Genomic DNA, 18241 nt, shown 5'->3' with positions numbered 1-18241 from the left:
TGGGGCCAACCCGGATTTAGGTAATTGGCACGGCCATATAATCTGCTATAATGCACCCAAATCCACTCCGTGCGACCGTGTTACCTATCGTGTACCGACCATCTGCAATCGATTATGAAAACGATTAACTTTACGCAGGTCGCAGGACCTCCAACCGGCCCAAAGTATGCACAATTGTGTTGGACCGGGCCGGGTCGGCGCACGCGCACAATGCTCCAATGCTGTTTGCTGGCAAATAATCGCATTACTGTTGTTACGCATTGTATGAAGGCATCGGCATCAAACCAAATCTGCCATAATGGCCACCACCCCAAAATGGTTTCACACCCGACCACCGATGAGCCTGCGAAACGTGTGTATGTTGCATAAAATAAGTTTTTGTTCGATTGACGTTTTTTTTTCTATAGCCCACGGCCACCGGAAAAGGATGCATATCGGGCGCTGGGTCGCCCAACTGTTGTCAAGCGGATTATTACGGTGAACCCATGGCGCATGTAACCAACATTAGTCAGCACGCCGGGGCCGAGACCATCGTTCCTTGTGATGGGTGCGGAACAATAGCGAGTGGCTTTCGCGGAAGGCGGAAGATTATATAAAAAGTTAATTACTTTCCAACTCCACCGCCGCCGGAGACCGAAAAAGGAAAAACTCAATTCGGGCCACGGCAAAGGCCCGACAGAAGGGCAAGTCAAGGACGTGGGAAAATCGTGTCTTACACGCCTGGCAACTTGGTGCCCGACACGCGGTCGGGCGTAGAAAATTTAGAACACCCCGGAACCCATCCCCGCGATGGTCTTTTTTGGGTCATAAGTGACATGGAATTTTCCGGGCCACCGTGCGTGAAAAGCTAGTTTTTTGGTTTCGATAGCAACCGAGTCGAGGTCCATCGCACCGGATCGAGCATTAGTGTTCAAGTCGAGTGGGCCTACCCGATGGACCTGGGGATCTGGAAGTCACTTCGAGGAAACCTTCGAAGTGCGCGGGATTGACGTCGCGCGATTAGCCATCGGTGAGTGGCGTAGGATCAATATCCGGACGGTGTCACTTCGGCACACACACGCGCACTTCTCAGTCAGTCAGGAACTAGTCGCTCCAGCACGTCGCTGTCAGTAACGAGCAGGGAACGAACGGGTGTACTAGCATCCGTCCGTCTGGCCGGGGATTCGGAAAGAAAGTTATCGTCCGGGTGCGCCAGTTCGTTAATGTGTCCTCCGCCCACGTCACGAGGACATCTAATCCAGACCCTGGCCGACGCCTGGCAATCGAATCGTCTGTGATCTCGATCTACCTCGGGATGGTTCCGTTCCGTCGCGGTTTCCGTCGCTAGTGCACGTCGCCCGCTGAAGTCAGTGAAGTTAACTTTAATGTAATAAAACACCCCGACAAACAGTTCAGCACTAATTAGTCGCAGTTCGCACAGGAACAGGGAGCCGGGACGGTACACCATACGTGCCGCGGATACGGAGGGCGCCACAGAAACCCCGGTCCCGGCGAAGTGATCTCTCTAGTGTTTCTACGGCTCCCACTCTCTAGCTAGCTCGCGGCACAGCCCGGTAATCTCCGGTCACGGACATCTGCTCGGCGCTCGCGAATATTAAAGCGGAAAACACTTCCGACAGGATCGGGCTTTTCTTTCCCGTGCTTGGGCTTGTCCCTGTTCCTGCGGCCACAGTCGGGGCCACAGCCGGTGGTGGCGGCTGGTCGAGGGTCCCCGCTGTGACGTTATAATTTCCAGCTCCGCGCGCCTTGCCGTTCGATCGTAGGGCGCGTTAAGATAGTGTGTAATTACAACATCAACAACTGAACCAAACGACTTCCTGTTCTCTCTCTCTCTCTCACTCTCACACGCTAGCGCTAAACCGTCGTAACCGAAAAGGTGCCGACTTCTCTCGCCACATCCTGCCACCCGGGAGAGAGGTTATTTAAAATTCTGGCAATGATCTTTGGTGATTTAGTATGCTGCGTGCATTCGGTGGTACTGCTTCAATGCTGCATCGCTGCGGTGGTGGCAAGCGGCGGGCGGCAGATTGTCGCCGCCCCGCAGATACGGCGGCCACCACCGCCCACCGCCGGGTCGTTCAACCGAAGTGGCAAATACACCGACACGCTGCCAGGAGGTAAGTGAGTGTTCCGGGGCAGTGCCGGACTTGCCGTGGGAACGCATCGCGCTCGAACGTGATTTCGGCGGTGGCCCACCGCCCTCCACCCGGGGGGTGGCCACTTCAGAGCCTGCAAATGCACGTGCGCGGCTGCACCGGCGCTGGGTACGTGAGGAATGTGCATAATGCCCGGCTCCGGATCGTTCCCGATCCGGGAACCGGGTAAGCCGTAGGCCAATCAACGAAGTTCCGACTGTTCCGGGGAGAAACTTTCCCTCCCGATCCTGGAGACAGTGAAACTGTTTATAACCGTGGCGACAGTGGTTTTTGTTTGCGCTTTTCCAGCCTACCCTCGCCCGACTCGCAGACACACATGTTGGCCGGATTTTCCCGGACTTGTTCGCACGACCAGGGGCCTCGAAAAAAGCGTTTCATTTAGGAAACGTAGGGTTTGTACGGGCTGTGGCAGAGCTGTTTTCGAACACTCTGGCCACTCTGGCAAATGATTGCGACAGATTAAGGCATTGAGGTTTCGCTGCCCGCTGTTTACACCGAAAATTATCAACCATCTTGGAGCGTTTTTCAGTGTCTTGGCACACTTCTTGTGCCGTTTCCGTGGTTGGCCTCCTTCTCTCGAAGACTTTTGCACGAGTTTTGTGGTCCGCCGTTGAATTTACGTCAGCAACGATGTGATATCAATACGGACCGGTCCATTCTTCTTAGATTAAAACAAGAAATGATGAGATGGTTCACAGATCTAACGACATTACGACCACCAAACACAGTTTTTTACAGAGATATCTTTCTCGTACTTTTGAAATCACATGGCACTTAACATTTTTCGGATATATCTGTGAGGTCAGGTTTTAAATCTTTTTAACTGAATGTCTGCCATTTTAGACACTGAACAACTGAAGCTTATCAATAGAACTACGCGTCTTATTCAATCATCATCTCATTATCATCTTATTCAAATTCAGTACAAAACTGAGGATTCAATTTTACAGCAACATTTTCTTCAGCGGCAAGGTTCATTTTTCACTTGGTAGCTACGTAAAGAAACAAAATTGCCTCATCCGGGGCACTGAAAACCCCCGATTGATTGAAGAGAAGCCGTTACATCCAGAAAAGGAGGCTGTGCGGTACGCATTACGGGCTGCCCAACACCATGTTTTTTGAAAACGACGGAAGGGAGAACCACTACCGTTAATTCTGGGCGATAGCGTAAAATGATAACTCATTTTGGTCTTTAATTGAAGATATGGACTTAGGCGCTATGTGGTTTCAGTAAGACATGGCAAGGAGCCGCGCAATCTGAGGGGTTTTCAATCTACTGCGCGAGAACTTTGATGGGCTTATAATTTCGCGTTTTCGCGATGTTAATTGAGCTCTTGTCCATCGTGCGATTTGACACTGTTAAACATTTTCTTGTAGGGCTACACAAAATATCCTGCTTATGCTGACAATCCTTGAACTTTGGAGCATGTGAAAAATAACATTCACCAAATTATGGCCATGATAACACCCATGAAATGTTTCAAAAAGGCATGGAAAATTGAGGCATTTTTCATGAAGTCTTTAATTTTTTTTCGAAACTAAGGACTATAATACAGGACTATTCGAATTGCCAGGTTTTCAAAGCTTAAAGGTACCTTGATCAGAATAGTTCACCGTTTGGTAAAAGTATGACACATTTTAAACAGCACAAGCATTAAAAATGGATCGTGAAGGTGTACAGCAATTATAAAGCGAGTGCGTTAATTTGATTTCCATTATACTCATGCTAAAAAAACCCGTACTCTGGTTTTGTATAATTACTGCCATGGCATAAAAGCATTAAGCCTGATTGACGGCACTTGTGCGCCGCTATTCAGCAACGTGCAGCCCTCGTTCGAACAGTGTGATTGAATAGTGCAATAAATAATGACTCTGTTACACCGTTTTCAATTGCGTATCCAATGGTGACGTGTTTCATTTACTAACCACAAAGTGTACTTTACTGAACACTGTCTTGTCACGAAAATGTTCAACACTTGAGCTTGAATAAAAAGAAGAATACGATTTGCTCAACTCTGCCTCGAGATTGCTGTGAACAACGCTCCTCTGCCGCAGTTCATTAATCACTCGCTTGCCTCTGGAACCTCTGCAAGTTCCCATTGATTCGTTGTACCAATGGAAAACACTTGCGAAATGTTTTCCTTTTCCATTTCGACTGTTTAAATATGTATAGAGCGCACCAACGGGCAGGTCGGTTCCATCGAGACGACGGGTCCTTGATAAATCCCCGAACAACGCGATTCAATCATCGGCGCCTACTTAGAATCTCTTGAAGATTAATCGAAATCGCCCATCGCGCCGTATCTCTTCGCCAATCTCGAGGTATAATTAATTTATTCGCATAACACAGAATCGGCGGTAATTGTCGTCCTACATTGATTAACATCGCACAGTGTCGATCTTTGGTTGCGCTCAGCGACAGAAAAAAAAACCTGACCGAGATTTTATGCTCACCGCTTCACTCGCCATTTGGTGGATCCCAACCGCACGGGGCCGGTTTTTATCGATGGCGATAAAAACTCTGAATCTGGTGGAAAAATCAGATCCTTACGTCCGTGTGTCTGTTTCGTTCCATGGTCAACCGGCTGTTGCTGCCGATCGGAATCGGTTCGGTCACCCGGTCTGGTCCCGCGCATCGCAACACGCCAGAGCTGAACGAGGAGTGCCGACTGTCACAGGATTGCCGACAGCATGCCTACGCATGTGACGCTCGCAAACAAGTCTGCAGCTGTGCCGAAGGATACCGTGCCGACGATGCGGAGCGGATGTGTCTGGGAGGTGAGTACTGGCCCTAGCAGGGCGGGTCCCGAAATAAGTGAATTTTCATTTTCGCACTTTACGCACCGATCCACGTCACTAGCAGTGCGTCTGGGTAAGCGCCCCGTTTTCCAGGACATTTGTCGGTGCTGCTGTAGGCCGGTGAAGGTCCACTACTTACGGTTCGGCATACGGAGTGCACCGGCTTGATCGAAACGTTAAGGTCTCCATGATTGAGACCATTGTGTCGCATGGTGGAGCCTGGCCAAAGCAAGACACCGATTGGCCCGTCAGCAGCCGGGCGGATATGCTGCTACCCGGAAGTGAACATTTCTATCACCCTTCGAGTCGAGACCGGCATGTACCGATTTCCTCCGACACATACACACACACACACACACGCACACGGACTAATTCTCGATCGAGAGACAATCGAGGAGCCGGAGACGAGCGTTGCAAGGAAAACGGGTTGCATACATTCGGGCGCCGAGCGATAAATTTTCTCGGCCCTCAATTTAATATTCATCTCGCACAGTTCCGGTACATTTGTTTATCATTTTCGGAAACCATTTTTGTCTATTGCGGTGCCATTGTTGACTGCCAGCAGAACGCAGAACGCATCACGTTTCTCGTTTCCGTCGTCTTCCGTGGCAGGCCCTTCTGGGGAAGGAAACCGGAACCGGGCAACATCGGCGTCCTAATCGAGTCGGTGCACTGTGTCGGTGCAGGGCCGGGGCCAGGGCTACACTCGCAAAACACTGCCAGCCAGCCAGCACAGCACAGGAACGCCGGGGCGCGCATTGGACAACATCGGAAAGTGTATTTAAATTGCGTTGTTTGTTTGTACGTTGGCAGAATAATATCGAAACCGGCTCGGAGTGCCTTCGCTCTCTGCCTTCGGTGCCGGCTTGTCAGTGGCTAAGTTGTGGGGCCGTGTCGGTGTGTTTGATTCATTTTTCACTTCTCCCGCAGCCCGGCTGGCGAACGATTGCCATTGTGATCGTCTTCGCTGTGCCCGCCGGTCGGAAGGGATCCTTCGGACGGCTTAAGAATCCGGTTTTCCGTTTTTCGGTTTGCCGCTTTCCGAACCGCTCCGGCACTCCAGGCGTGCGGGTCTTGTTGGCTGGGCCGCTTGCCAAAGCACATCGCCAATCGATGCAAAGTCGATGCATTTGGCCGCGTTTTGTTTGTGGAGCTTATCTTTCCGGAGTGCGGAGTCCGGGAGATTGTCGCCATCCTTGGGCGCCACCGATCGTGCGGAAAATAATTCCGTGCAAATTCGCCTCCACATGCACACGGCGATCTCTCGAGCGTTTGGCAGACGGCAAAAGTGAAAGAATCATGTCAACGAGAGGCCGAACATACTCCGGGGTGGTGCCAATAGTCCTTTCTTAATGTGCCGCAGGAGCAGGCGGAACACACAGTGGAATGTCTCAACTAACAAAGCACTTAATCGCGCTGCACTGCTGCAAAGGAGGCGTTGTCGGTGTTTTTTTTGCGGCAACGGTGCATTCTTTCGTTTGTTGCACTTTGCGTTGGATGCTGGAGCTTCTCTGTGTGTGAGCAATAATCCTTCGCGCGGCGGAAGGACTGGCAGGTGGCAAACATGAGCAGGGTAATCGAATTTGCTGACTGCTCTGTGCAAGAATTGCTGAACACCGATCCGGATGATTGGCCGCCCGATCGGATGGCGACGGAGTTGCTGAGCAGCTTCCATTATAAAGTGCATCCCGTAAGTGCCGGTGCGCTGCGCTTGCTTTATGCGACTGTTTGTGCTTTCAGTCAGCCGAACGGCGGCGAACGCTTTGGAGAGTATTTCTTGCTGACGATGTTGTGGAAGGACGTATGCAAAAACTTCCCCTCATTTGTTTGCCATCCTTCGAAGGAGTTGTTTTTCTAATCGTTCCCCGTAGAGAGTATCGGCAAACAAGTTCATCGCCCGTCACACGATAAATGCTAGCTGAATATGGAGAAAGGAAGGCGGTTCAGTTTAGTGATTTGCGGTTCAGTTATAGTTATAGTAAAAATTCCACTTCAGGTTATTATCGGCACATAAATTCATCCACTTTGACATTAAATCCATTGACCACATTTAATCGATGTTCACTTTTCGAAAACACATTGTCGCTGTGTGGAATCTGTTGTCCAAGCATGGGCAATATTTCAAGCCGCCAAATATTCCTTATCAGAGGAATATTTAGCCACAATTCCTTATGCATCGAGTTTGAAGTCAAATAAACATGTCGATACAGCGCCTCGGTAGCAGAATGCAGAGGAACCGCAATTCCCAATTCAACAGAGGCGTGCCCGTGCGTTTAATCTTGTTCTCGGACATAAATCATTGGTAGATTAGCTTCCTCGCTGCACACCGTTCGCTGGCTGGCTGTCAGACGGAGGCATTACTTTTTCTACGTACCTTAGATTTCGTGTTTGCTCCTCTTATCTTGCAGCCGTGGGACGCCGGTGCATGTACGACAGTCACTGCGTCACGAATGCTTATTGCAAGGGACAAATGATCTGTACGTGCAAACGTGAATACGGATTCCCGGCCGACGATAACTGGTCATGCCAAGGTAATTTGTCAAAATATTTTACGTGCATCGTCCAGGAACTGCCGGTGGCCGGCTCCGGCGACGGCAAGCGAGAAGGATTGCAGTGTCCCAAAGCGGAACAGCAAAAGAAAGAAAAAATCTGGACGAACTTAAGCAAACATGGATGGGTGCAAAGTGCACGGACGAATTCTTACGGCCATCTTTCGTTCTCTTGCTTTCTTCCGTCTCTCGCCCATCGGTCAGCAGCGTCGTCCGCGAAAGCATCCGCTCGGATCGGCACGGCACTACTCGGAACCCAGCACTTGCTTCTTGCGCTTCCGGTGGCCATCTTTTCGATCCTGGCGCTCCGGGTTACGGCGGTCGCGTTTCGCAGCACCGACGACGGCGCAGTGCCGTAGCAAATAAACTCATTTATTGGTACGATTAAATTAAAAACAGACCCTTTGTGGACGTGGAGTGTTCGATGTTGTAAATTCTGATGCAGATGATGACGGCCGCGCTTTGCTGGCCGTTTGCCACCGTCGCCGCGGGCCACCGTTCGCTGTTCGACGACTACACTACGAGGTCCAGCCGTTAATAAAACCATCAGCACTGCCCCGACCTGGACCTGGTACCCTTCATTCATATTTCATGTTGCTGTTGCCACAACTGCATGTTGTACACTGCCCGAGGAAAGGGATTGCGAAATCTTTTAAAATATGTTACCGTAGCAATCGAAGTCCTGGCTGATAGCTTCAGGCCGTCGACCGTCCGACGCCAGCCCGTTCGGCGAAGAAGCGCGAGCAACCGAATCGGAAGAAGGTCTAGAATAAAGGCATCAGCTGTCGATGTAAAATCGAAATAAGATTAGTTTATTCGTGAAGTGCATTTTCATCCCTGTATCTCTCCATTCCGGGCAGTGCTGAGGCCACACCGAGAACTGCCAATTTCGAACTCAGAAGCAACTCCGAAGTCCACGACGCAGGGAGCCACGGATGCCAAGTGGCGCCGGGTGAGCTACTCGAACATCCTGGCAAGTAGGAAACCCACCGTATAAGACAAAGAAATGGCCTCAACGGGGGAACCATGGCGAGTGAATAAATTTTCCTTGGCTTGCAAATAAATGTCGAAACGGGAGTGAATGTGTGTTTGTTTGTTCCTGGCTGAGCAAATGTTGGACTTACGTGCCTCGATGAAATCTGTCTTCGGCACTGCGCCGCCCAGGGGTTTGCTGTGCGCGCGGAATAAACAGAGCACTTTTCGTGGCCGAGCTTTGGTTGGTTACCCCACCAGAAAACCCTGTCCTAATTTATTTGCAATTCCTTTATTTCACTGTATTTTGCCGTTGTTTACCAATAGCAGCCAGCGTAAATAGATGCCACCGGTTTTAAGCATAACTTGCATTAATATTTCAATCACGCAAATGCTTCCCATTAGCAGCATATTTAGTTTCGCCACTCGGCACTCTAATTTCCAATCAACAGTACATAAACGTGTCGGAGGCTTATTGACATAAATATCTTTTATTTGCACAAACATAATCTTTGCATCGCTAGAATGTAGAGTCGACGCTCGAAATAGCCTCGATTTATTTGCGGTCATTAATATTAGCACCAAATATTTCAACAGACCTGTTTGCGGTCCGACGGTGATTGAAGAGTTGATTGAACAATCGAAACCATGGGCATCCTGACACACCTGCCGGCGAACCCCACGAGGCTAGATTAATCGTCAAAGTCAAACGATTAAAATTGGAAATTTTTGCTTTGTGCTCAGCTTTACCGTTCGCATTGATTACTAATGTATGCATGGCTTTCGGAGCTAATCGAAACGGGCACGGTGTACGGAACACTGTACGGAAGAGTTTTCCACAGGCGTCAGTTGGAAAACACTCGGCACTTTTAATCATCGATGAAATCGTTTATGCGAAAAGGGCTCTCTCGCGCGTTCAAGAGAAATGGTGCCAGAAACGAAGATAGCAAAGCAAATTAGCACGCAATATTGAAATAATATGAAATTCTGTAATTAATTTATGAATTCGTTTAAAAACCGAAATCAATTATAGTCGCACATTCGCAGCAGTGGACCACAGTTCGACCGTAGCGGCGTTGGAAATGATCCAGTAATCGTTGGCGCTGTTAAATTGCCTGCCGTAATCTGCAGAGGGGTTTGCCTTGCGAAAGTCCGCGAGCAAATTATATTTCACACCCGGTAAATTGACCCCCCCGGTGTGACCCGACAGAATGTGCGACAAAAATTATGCTAGAACGGACATGGCGGCCACCTCCAAGGTGGTATCAATATTGCAACGTAATGGAAGAGATGGGTGCGGCTGCACAGTGGAAACATAATTATTCCAATAAATGCTAATTGATGCAAAATTTTATTTACGACCGTGGTCCTGGCGAACCACAGAACCGGGGCTGTGTGCAAGCAAACGTGCTACCGGCCAACCGTTCCGAACTGCAATTTCTTCATGCCAACGTCAGCCTCCGTTGGCTCCGTCAACATGAGGTGAATTCGATTCAGTGTCATATCAATGGTACAAATCTGAAGGGGTAAGTATCGATGCAAAAATGAACTGTTTTTATTTTGCGCATGCACAGCGGAAAGTAATAAAAAACATAATGCCGTTATCAAACAGAACTTACAAAACTATAACTTTATGCGGTGTTTTACACAAACATTGCGGACTTTAATTAGATTTGCCTTAAACATTAAAAGAATGCTTTTAAGTATGATATTTTTTGTTTGATTAGCACAACAGCAAGCTATCTCACTACGTATTGATAAATCAGCATGCGAAAGCCTCTGCGTCAGGTCGAGAAGAAAAGCGCGAGTAGCCTTTTCCCAAATGATTTCCCTGAAGCTTCGAACGGAAACTGATTTTCTTTCGTACATTGTTACGAGTCTTACCTTTCTTTCATCCCACATTTCTTTCACTGGGCAATTGCTTTCTAATTCCAGCGAAAGTAAAGAAAATTCTAACGACGGCTTTAACGCTTTTAAGAGAAAACCTTTGAAAAAAAATACATACCGAGGGTCTTAAGAAAAAACACTACAATGAACAGCCCCATCACAGGCCGTAAAGGTGATCTGCTCCTGCGATTACACTGTTAGAATGGAAAGCGTTCGCCGGCTCTTACGCATCTTTACCCAGTCACCATTCTCGGCGAGCCATGATTAAATTAAACGGAGATCCACGATCAAAAATGAAAAGGATAAGATTTGTAGTTGAAGATTTTTTTTTTCGTTTGAATCTTTAAATAAATAAAAAAAACACGGCCGTTAACATGAGTTCTAAAATATTCAGTCGTGTACCGTCAAGTAATATCAAGAGCAAGACTGAAAGTTAACGGCCCAACAGTTGGCCTCAGTTCAAAATTGCTATAGTTTGCCGGATTCGAGCAGTTTCCACTATGCTTTCCCGCTTCCGTTACTAAGCGTTGCCACGTCACCAGGTTGCTAAGGGCAGCAGGCTTCGCGTGTATCACTTGTTTACCACCTTCATATTCGCACCAACCGGCGCAAGTTGCAGAAGTGCTGCCAAGTGGACGGTAATTAGTTCGTGCACAGGTTTTTCGGACACTGCGAGCATTTGGGAAAAATAGGACGAGAGTAGAGAAACGGTGCCACGGTTCCCCGGTGTGAGAATTAACGATCGGTTCCAGGATGGATTTCCGAGCCATTTGGATACGGGACAGATTGTGCAAGATACTGGGAGTGTTCGAGCCACGCTACATCGACACCGTCCTGAACGAGCTGTACGACGAGCTGGTCGCCTTCCTGGACGACACGGTCATTGATCAACGGGACGAACATAAACGCATCCTGTTCGCGTATCGGACGTTTTACGAGCGGCTTATCGAGGAAAAGGTGACCGCTTTCGAGCCAGGTATGGTTTGGTGGGGCACAAAAAGAGCGCGGCCCACTTCCGGGCTGCCTGGAAGCGAGTGTTACTTTACGATGGTCCCTCTTCTCCCTGCCCTACACGAATCCATGGCTGCCGGCGCCGTTGCCATGGAAACCCGCGCCACGGACGGACGGACGGGCAACAATCCTAACAAATATATATGCATGTTTAACATGGTAATCATGCCGCCATTCTCCTAACCGATGATTTCCGTGGAACTGTGGGCGCGCCTGGACTCTACGGGGCAGCCACGGGGGCAGCGTCCGGCGGATCGGACCAACCGGAGCAAACGCAACGGGAAAAGAAAGGCAAAAAGGTCAAAGGTGGGTAATTTTTCCTTTATGTTCCATGCTCGTATATTCCCGAACCGGTCGGCCGGGAAGTGGCAGGCCCTTCGTAACGATCCCTTATCATTTTCCGACTCTCAACACGCACACACATGCGCTAATACCTCCACGCGTTTGTGGCCGAGGAAACGAAATTTCATTACGATTGGCGTCGGATCCTTCAGCTTCAGTGGAGTACCAGAGCAGCGACGTCTCGGGGTCGATTGAACGTGACGTGCATCGGGTGCAGTGGCGAGACCTTCCCGCCCACTGTCTCGTTTATATTCTCGAAAGGATTTATAGTTTTCCGACCCTGCGCGTGAACGTACGTCCTTCGCCCGGGACTTGCCGGGCCGGGAAACCGGTGAAATTATGACACTTTCATCTAGTCGGGCCGTAAATTATCGTTGTCACTAGATTTTACCCGTACACCGGACCGCCCGCCGCCTAGGATCAGCCTCCGAAGCCTGTGGACGAAGTTTGCTGAGCCGGCAAAGAAGCTTTTGGTATTCAATCCGTTTGCTTTCTGATGCAACATTAAGGAGGTGCGCGCGGTGCCGCACTACTACGGCTACGGCGAGATCGGGCGTCTCCGAGGTCCTTCTCTCGGGCGGCCCCAAGGATGTCGCCCGCTATGCACCGGGTGTACCCTGACCCGTGCCTGTGAATCATAATCGATGGATGACTGGGTGGAGTTTCAAAGTTTTGGGATATTTCATCTCTACCTTTTCCCGGTTTCGCCGGTACCTTTCGGTACTCCGGCTCCGTCTCCTTCATCGGGTTTTGTTCTCCATTTTCCAACTCAGTTGATGTCTTTCTTTCGCCACCTCTGACTAACTTTCTGCTATATTTTCCCCAGCCCTTTTAGTACCGCCGTGCGGCGACTTAAAGCTTCCCGGCTCGGCCCAGGAACGCCACAGAACGAAACCTTTCCCTTTTTTCTTTTGTAAGTTTTTCGCTGCTATGCCTGCTTCTGGAAAGCTCGTCACCAATCGCAAATGCGGTGCCGTGTGACCCTTGGGCGCCGGCCAGTAGGCAGACCAGTACTGTCGACATTGTTTCACGACATAAATTTGCGGTGAATTCTTTCGGGCGAAAAATGGCTTTCGGTGTACGTTATGAATTCATGATTTCTTGCACCCTTTCACGAATCGTTTCGAATCCGTTGCGAGCAGCCCTACGGGAGGTCGGCACGGATTTTAGACTCTTATCTGCCGTTTCGGTGGACCTCAAACTAGGACACCCAGGACGTCTGCAGGTGACTGGCGCCAATGACAGTGCTTAACCCGCGATCGGTACGCCTGCTGTTAGTAAGCCATCATATGGCATTGACGTGCAGGAACTTGTATTATTAGGTTCGATTGTAATAGAGTTTTCCAATTAATGTGTAATTAATGGATCTTTGGAATTGTAAACATGATCGAATCGAATCAAATCAATTGTTCTATTAATTGTCCATTGTTAAACGTTTGAAGCTTCGGGCTGCCGAGTCAGACCAAAAAAGGAACCAGATAATTCTGTACGAATGCGGCTCCGATAATATGATACCGGGTATATGATAATTGACACTTGTAATGTGTCAGTGAAATTTAAACTGCAACAGACAACAATTGTGTAAAATTAATGAAACAAACATTTGTATTGCTAACCACAACTGCTGGTGGGTCGAGGCCAACACCCGTAGGTCATCGCGCTTTCTGCGATGTGTTGTTCGTTCGCTAAGGTTAATTTGATTGATGTATATTCTTCTTTTACACTCGCGTTACCTTAGTGCTTGACCCCTGTGATGAATTCAGCTGAGCACATGGCCAGTGATGGTGACGAACGAGTTTCACAAACCAGCTAGATGTATCGACTCACTGGCCATAGAACGCGACTGTTGAAGGGTCCTTGTGGCACGCAAAATCATGCCATAGAACCCCTTTTCTGGCGAACGGATGACGTGGAATCTGAAGTGCCTTAGATCGCTGCGAAGCGACAGCACGAGCGTCCAATATCAATGGCGACATTTTGTGGGAGCAAACTGTGTTCCATCTCCTGTAAATGCCGTTGCCAGGCCAGAACCTTCTGTTCCGGTCGCTTCATAGTGTCTATGCAAAAGCATCCCGGTTGTCACACAACACGACTTCTTAACTATATTATTGTAACTCAGTTATGTTCAGTGCAGAGGTTCACAATTCAATTCTTTTCATTTCCAGGAACCGCTGATGAAGCTGATGACGGAAGTAAGTGCCAGGCGACGTGCTACATGCATATATATAGTTTATTTTTTACTCAACTTACGTCTTCGCCTGATCAATGCGTTGGGTAGTGTTCTGGGTAGCGCTAAACATCAAATGTATTTTCCATTGCTTCGCCAATTTTCAGATAAAAAAAGGGGCAAACCGAAGAAAGGCAAAAAAGGAGGTAAGCTCAAATTGTGGTACGCTCGATAGCTGACCCGTTGCGGATCTTGTAAGCAAATGAAGCAACCAGCACCAAACACCCAAGTGCAATTAGTGCTTTGTTTATTTGCTTCTCGCCAATGTCGTTGTCATCGTCAATGTCAGGGTTCTAATTAAAAAACCATTTTGTTTTCCTACTGCTTATACCGTGCCCCATTTGAACGCGCGCTCGCGCTCGGCCAAAATGCAAACTTTTCCAATTAGACGCTGACCATGACATCACCGGAGATGCCGGCTTCCTCGGGGCAAGCAACGATAATGAGCTGGTTGAAGTTACAGTAAGTGTGGCCCCGGCAAACGCCATATCCGCGACGTTGTTTACTAATGGAAGTGTAATGTCATTATTTTATGGCCGCGCTAGAAAATTGTCCCGACATCCATTAAAACGCCCATAGTTCACATTTGTTTCGGCATCATTCCGGAGGAGAAAATCGATCCGTGCGTTCGCTACGTTTACATGGTCCGACGCCACTGCACACCCATTGGTAAAGTTTGATTTGAACGGAACGGCGCCAACCGGGCAGACGGTTAAGCAAACTTTCATTGGTCCTCCTGCAGGATCATTTCAAAATCTGGAGGATTGCGTCGCCGAAATGCCGCGCAACGTTATCGTCGGGTGTATGCAAGGAAACTTGATTCACAACGCGAAAGTAATGCTCGAGCGGATCTACCGACCGGGCGTGGAGTTTCAGTTCCGCGAACCGGACACCCATCGTCCCAAGCCGGAAAAGAGCGCCAGTTTCGACGAGGACGACGTCGACGACGACGGGCAGCCGGCGCGGGCGTCCAGCAGAATAAGTGTCGGATTGATTGACTACTCGCGCCCGTCGGACTTTCGCATGAAGGCTATCCAGGTGAAGAAGCAAGCGGCTGCGGTCCCGATGCGCGAGGAGTCGGCCCTGGAGGACAGTAGCCGCCAGTCGCTGGCCGACACGCCGAGCAGTGAGTCGAACCTGACGCAAACGAAGGCATCCGATTCCACGACCGGCGATAGCGACGGGAAGCCTCCGCTCGAAAGTACGTCGGAGCGCTGGAACACGCTGCTGGTCGGGTCGAAGCTCAAGGGCGAGCAGGAGCGGGATAAGCAGGGACAGCAGCAGGCGCAGCCAAAGCCGGCGGAAGAGAGTGCGATGAAGCAGAACCTGGAGAGCAACCTGGAGAAATTTATCGACACACTCCAGTGGACGATCGACCATGTCGAGTGCGCGTTCGGGTTGCCCACGCAGTACAATGCGCCTCATCAGGAGAACATCACCGTGGACGAGGACAAGTTTAAAATCAAGGTGGACATCGCGAAGACGACGATAGAGGAGCTGACGGAACTGCAGCTGGAGGAGATCGTCGAGGGTTGGTCGATCTACATCGGCAAAGTGTTGCGCGAGGCGAACGAGAAGGTAAGCGAGGCCGACCGACTTGATTCGCGGAGTCCTATTACAACGATGATTTTTTTTTTGGCAACTCGAACTTCTAGGAGCCACTGGACAACACGCCGATGGCGGAGTACAATGTCTGGGTCGAACGGGAACTGCAGTTCAACTCCATCGTAGAGCAGCTAAAGGCACCATTCGTGATACAGGTGTTTGGTGAGTTTTACACATTTAAATGCTCTTTGGCTTGTACTTCGGCGCACTGACTCCCCAATTCACAGATGCTCTGAAAGAAAACCAGGGTCCCATTATGAAAGCATGGCCGGACCGATTCCGCAAACTGAAGGAAGCTCTAGCTTTGGCGCGAGAAAACGTGGAGCACCTCGCAATGCTGCAAGGGTATCTGGAGGTAATTTGAAATTTAAATGATTTTATTAATTGATGAAGCGTATTGAATAACTTACCGAATTAATTAAACACGGGTATTGACGTTAACATTATCTTGACTTAGAATGTCATGCGACAGTTCGCATCCAGCAATATGAAATGGAACGAACTATTGAAATGATTTTGAATTAAATTAATATTTATAGAACAAATTTAGAATTAGCCCATGCCCTAGACAACAATAGGATAACAATGTGGACGACCACAACGATCCATTACTTAAGAAGTTGAATTTTCTTTAGAGCATAAAATATGTTTTTCACGTTGCTCGGCCTGCACAGGGCCTGGCTGGAATTTTCATGAGTGAAATGAAAAGTATTGTTTGAACAACTCTTAAGCAAATAACGCCAATGGCACCCGATGGCAGGAGGACCAGTGTTTGGGCTAGCTTTCCATTTCAATGCTTTTCATCAAACAGCTCCGTCCGTGGGTAAAATTAAGTTAAAACCCGTGTCTTTCGGCGCACGGCGCTATCCAGCGGTCCGGTTGAATTATCCTTCCGGGACCGGAATATTGTTTTAGCGAGAATTGTGAGACCAAACAGTACCCTTTCGGTCGCCAACGGTTCGCACACGCTCCTAATGCATGGCGATCCCTAATCTAATAATGATTCCTCATTTTCCTCTTTTTCCTCTCGTTTTTTTCCTTTCATGGCGGCACCCGGTCCTGGACTGACGGCTGACTGACGTGCGGCGGTGAGCAGAAAATCAAAACGAGCGATGACTTCACCTTCATCCTATCCATTATTCCCAACATAACGATCATACTGAGACACATTTGGACAATGTCAAACTATTACAGCCTGGACGAGAACATGCTGAACCTGATTGGGAAAATATCCTTCGTGTTTGCCGAGAAGGTTAAAATATTAATTAATGTAGATATCATTTTCAAGTAAGTTGTCCGTCCCCAAATTATAATTAGCTGAGCGTGACCGTTGCGAGCTGCCGGCTGCCACTGACCACCGGCTGTTGTCGTCGTAGTCGGTCGAAGTTTAATTAGAAAATTACAGCCAACGTGTATCTTTATGCTAACGTGAGCCTATGCCGGCGAAAGGCTGAACCATCGGTTGTCCGTGGTCAATCGAGAGCGAGAGCGACTGGCGCCGGGCACGCTGCAGCATACTTTGCGCCCGCCCCGTTTATGCTCGGCCATCGGGCGGACAGATGGCAGCTTGTCGTGACATGGGTCAGATTTATACACAACTTCCCACACTACTCATGATTTATTCGCAGACACTCGGCCTCGCACATCGACCGAACCGCGACGAACTGTGCCACGCTGCTGCAGGCCTGGAAGCAGGCCTACATGGAAACGCGCTCGCAGATAGAACAGTCTGGCATCGGGTCACGCTGGGAGTTTGATAAAAATGTGCTGTTCCGTGAGATCGATCACATGACGCGCATCAGTCGCGATATGGCGCAGATCGCCCAGGTAGCCACGAAGCGAATTCGATCGCAAGGGCGCCGTACTTAATGAGCTCCCTTACTTGCAGGTCTTCCTGGCGTTCGAAAACATATTTGATGCTCATTTTAAAGCGATGATTACCGACCCCGAGGAGGTGGATAACACCTTAAGCAAGGTAAGTGAATTCCCTTCCCAGCGTGGGTTTGAGTGAGTTTCGAATCAATTTTATGAAGACGTGCCACGCACGCACGCCGAAGTATGTCGGAAACCCTCTAAACACCGTAACTGAAGCCGATGAAGCGCTTTCGTTCGGGCCGCCTCCAGAAACTGGAGAGCCACTGAAGTTTCAGCATAAGCAATTCAGAACATTAACTTTGCTTCGTCGTCGTCGTTGTCGTCTCCGATGAGCGGGCACAGAGAGACTTACCGAAAAGTAGAAATTCATCAGTGCTAATGATATCCATTCTTTTCTGTCACGGCCGGTTCGGGCCCCGGCAGGTTTATCGCCTCATCAATCACATCATTTCGGTCGACTACGACATTTTCGCCTCCAGCAATTTGGCCAACTGGGAAGCGACGCTGGATTACTTTCGCAAAGGCGTCGAGCAGGTGGAGCACGACGCGAAGGTGGCGCTCGATCGCTGCATACCGACGCTCAGGTAAGCCCCACGGCCGGCCTATGCGGCCCTACAAATCCTTTTTCTACATGAAACATAAATCACCCGCAAATCCAGTGAAGTAGCGCAGTAGCCGTTTCGCAAGTTCCTGCCGAATTTTCCTCATCTATTTTTCTTTTTTTTCTCTGCTCTCTCTCTTTCTCTCACTATTTCCGGTATGTATTTCTGTACTCGTTTGTGGCTGTGTGTGTGTGTGTGGGACATTTTTTCATCACA

The 18241-nt window shown here is 49.1% G+C and overlaps 2 protein-coding genes across 4 annotated transcripts in view; both read left to right on the top strand.

The window, feature by feature from the left end:
- Nucleotides 1–1130: 1130 nt before the first annotated feature.
- Nucleotides 1131–8509, top strand: LOC131210166 (uncharacterized). Of its 3 annotated transcripts, XM_058203371.1 has the most exons (6): nucleotides 1131–1759; nucleotides 1853–2117; nucleotides 4806–4934; nucleotides 7364–7486; nucleotides 7712–7882; nucleotides 7950–8509. In XM_058203371.1, the coding sequence occupies exons 2-5, from the start codon at nucleotides 1937–1939 to the stop codon at nucleotides 7861–7863; spliced, it is 585 nt and encodes a 194-aa protein (XP_058059354.1). In that variant the 5' UTR covers nucleotides 1131–1759; nucleotides 1853–1936; the 3' UTR covers nucleotides 7864–7882; nucleotides 7950–8509. The 3 variants fall into 3 exon arrangements, with proteins under 3 accessions (XP_058059354.1, XP_058059356.1, XP_058059353.1); XM_058203373.1 differs by having other exon boundaries at nucleotides 1131–1345; nucleotides 7712–8509; XM_058203370.1 differs by having other exon boundaries at nucleotides 7712–8509.
- A 2607-nt stretch (nucleotides 8510–11116) lies between these two features.
- Nucleotides 11117–18241, top strand: part of LOC131211447 (dynein axonemal heavy chain 10) — a 39176-nt gene continuing 32051 nt past the window's right edge. The window contains exons 1-12 of the mRNA XM_058204913.1: nucleotides 11117–11339; nucleotides 11606–11680; nucleotides 14051–14089; nucleotides 14332–14405; nucleotides 14489–14612; nucleotides 14686–15521; nucleotides 15599–15710; nucleotides 15776–15903; nucleotides 16645–16835; nucleotides 17177–17375; nucleotides 17437–17523; nucleotides 17847–18007. Coding sequence (XP_058060896.1) covers nucleotides 11117–11339; nucleotides 11606–11680; nucleotides 14051–14089; nucleotides 14332–14405; nucleotides 14489–14612; nucleotides 14686–15521; nucleotides 15599–15710; nucleotides 15776–15903; nucleotides 16645–16835; nucleotides 17177–17375; nucleotides 17437–17523; nucleotides 17847–18007 — 2249 coding nt within the window. The remainder of the gene's footprint in view (nucleotides 11340–11605; nucleotides 11681–14050; nucleotides 14090–14331; nucleotides 14406–14488; nucleotides 14613–14685; nucleotides 15522–15598; nucleotides 15711–15775; nucleotides 15904–16644; nucleotides 16836–17176; nucleotides 17376–17436; nucleotides 17524–17846; nucleotides 18008–18241) is intronic.

The sequence above is a fragment of the Anopheles bellator genome, chromosome 2, assembly GCF_943735745.2.
Source record: "Anopheles bellator chromosome 2, idAnoBellAS_SP24_06.2, whole genome shotgun sequence".
NCBI lineage: Eukaryota > Metazoa > Arthropoda > Insecta > Diptera > Culicidae > Anopheles > Anopheles bellator.
Note: the sequence above shows the minus strand (reverse complement) of the source record. Positions and strands in the feature narration are given on the sequence as shown.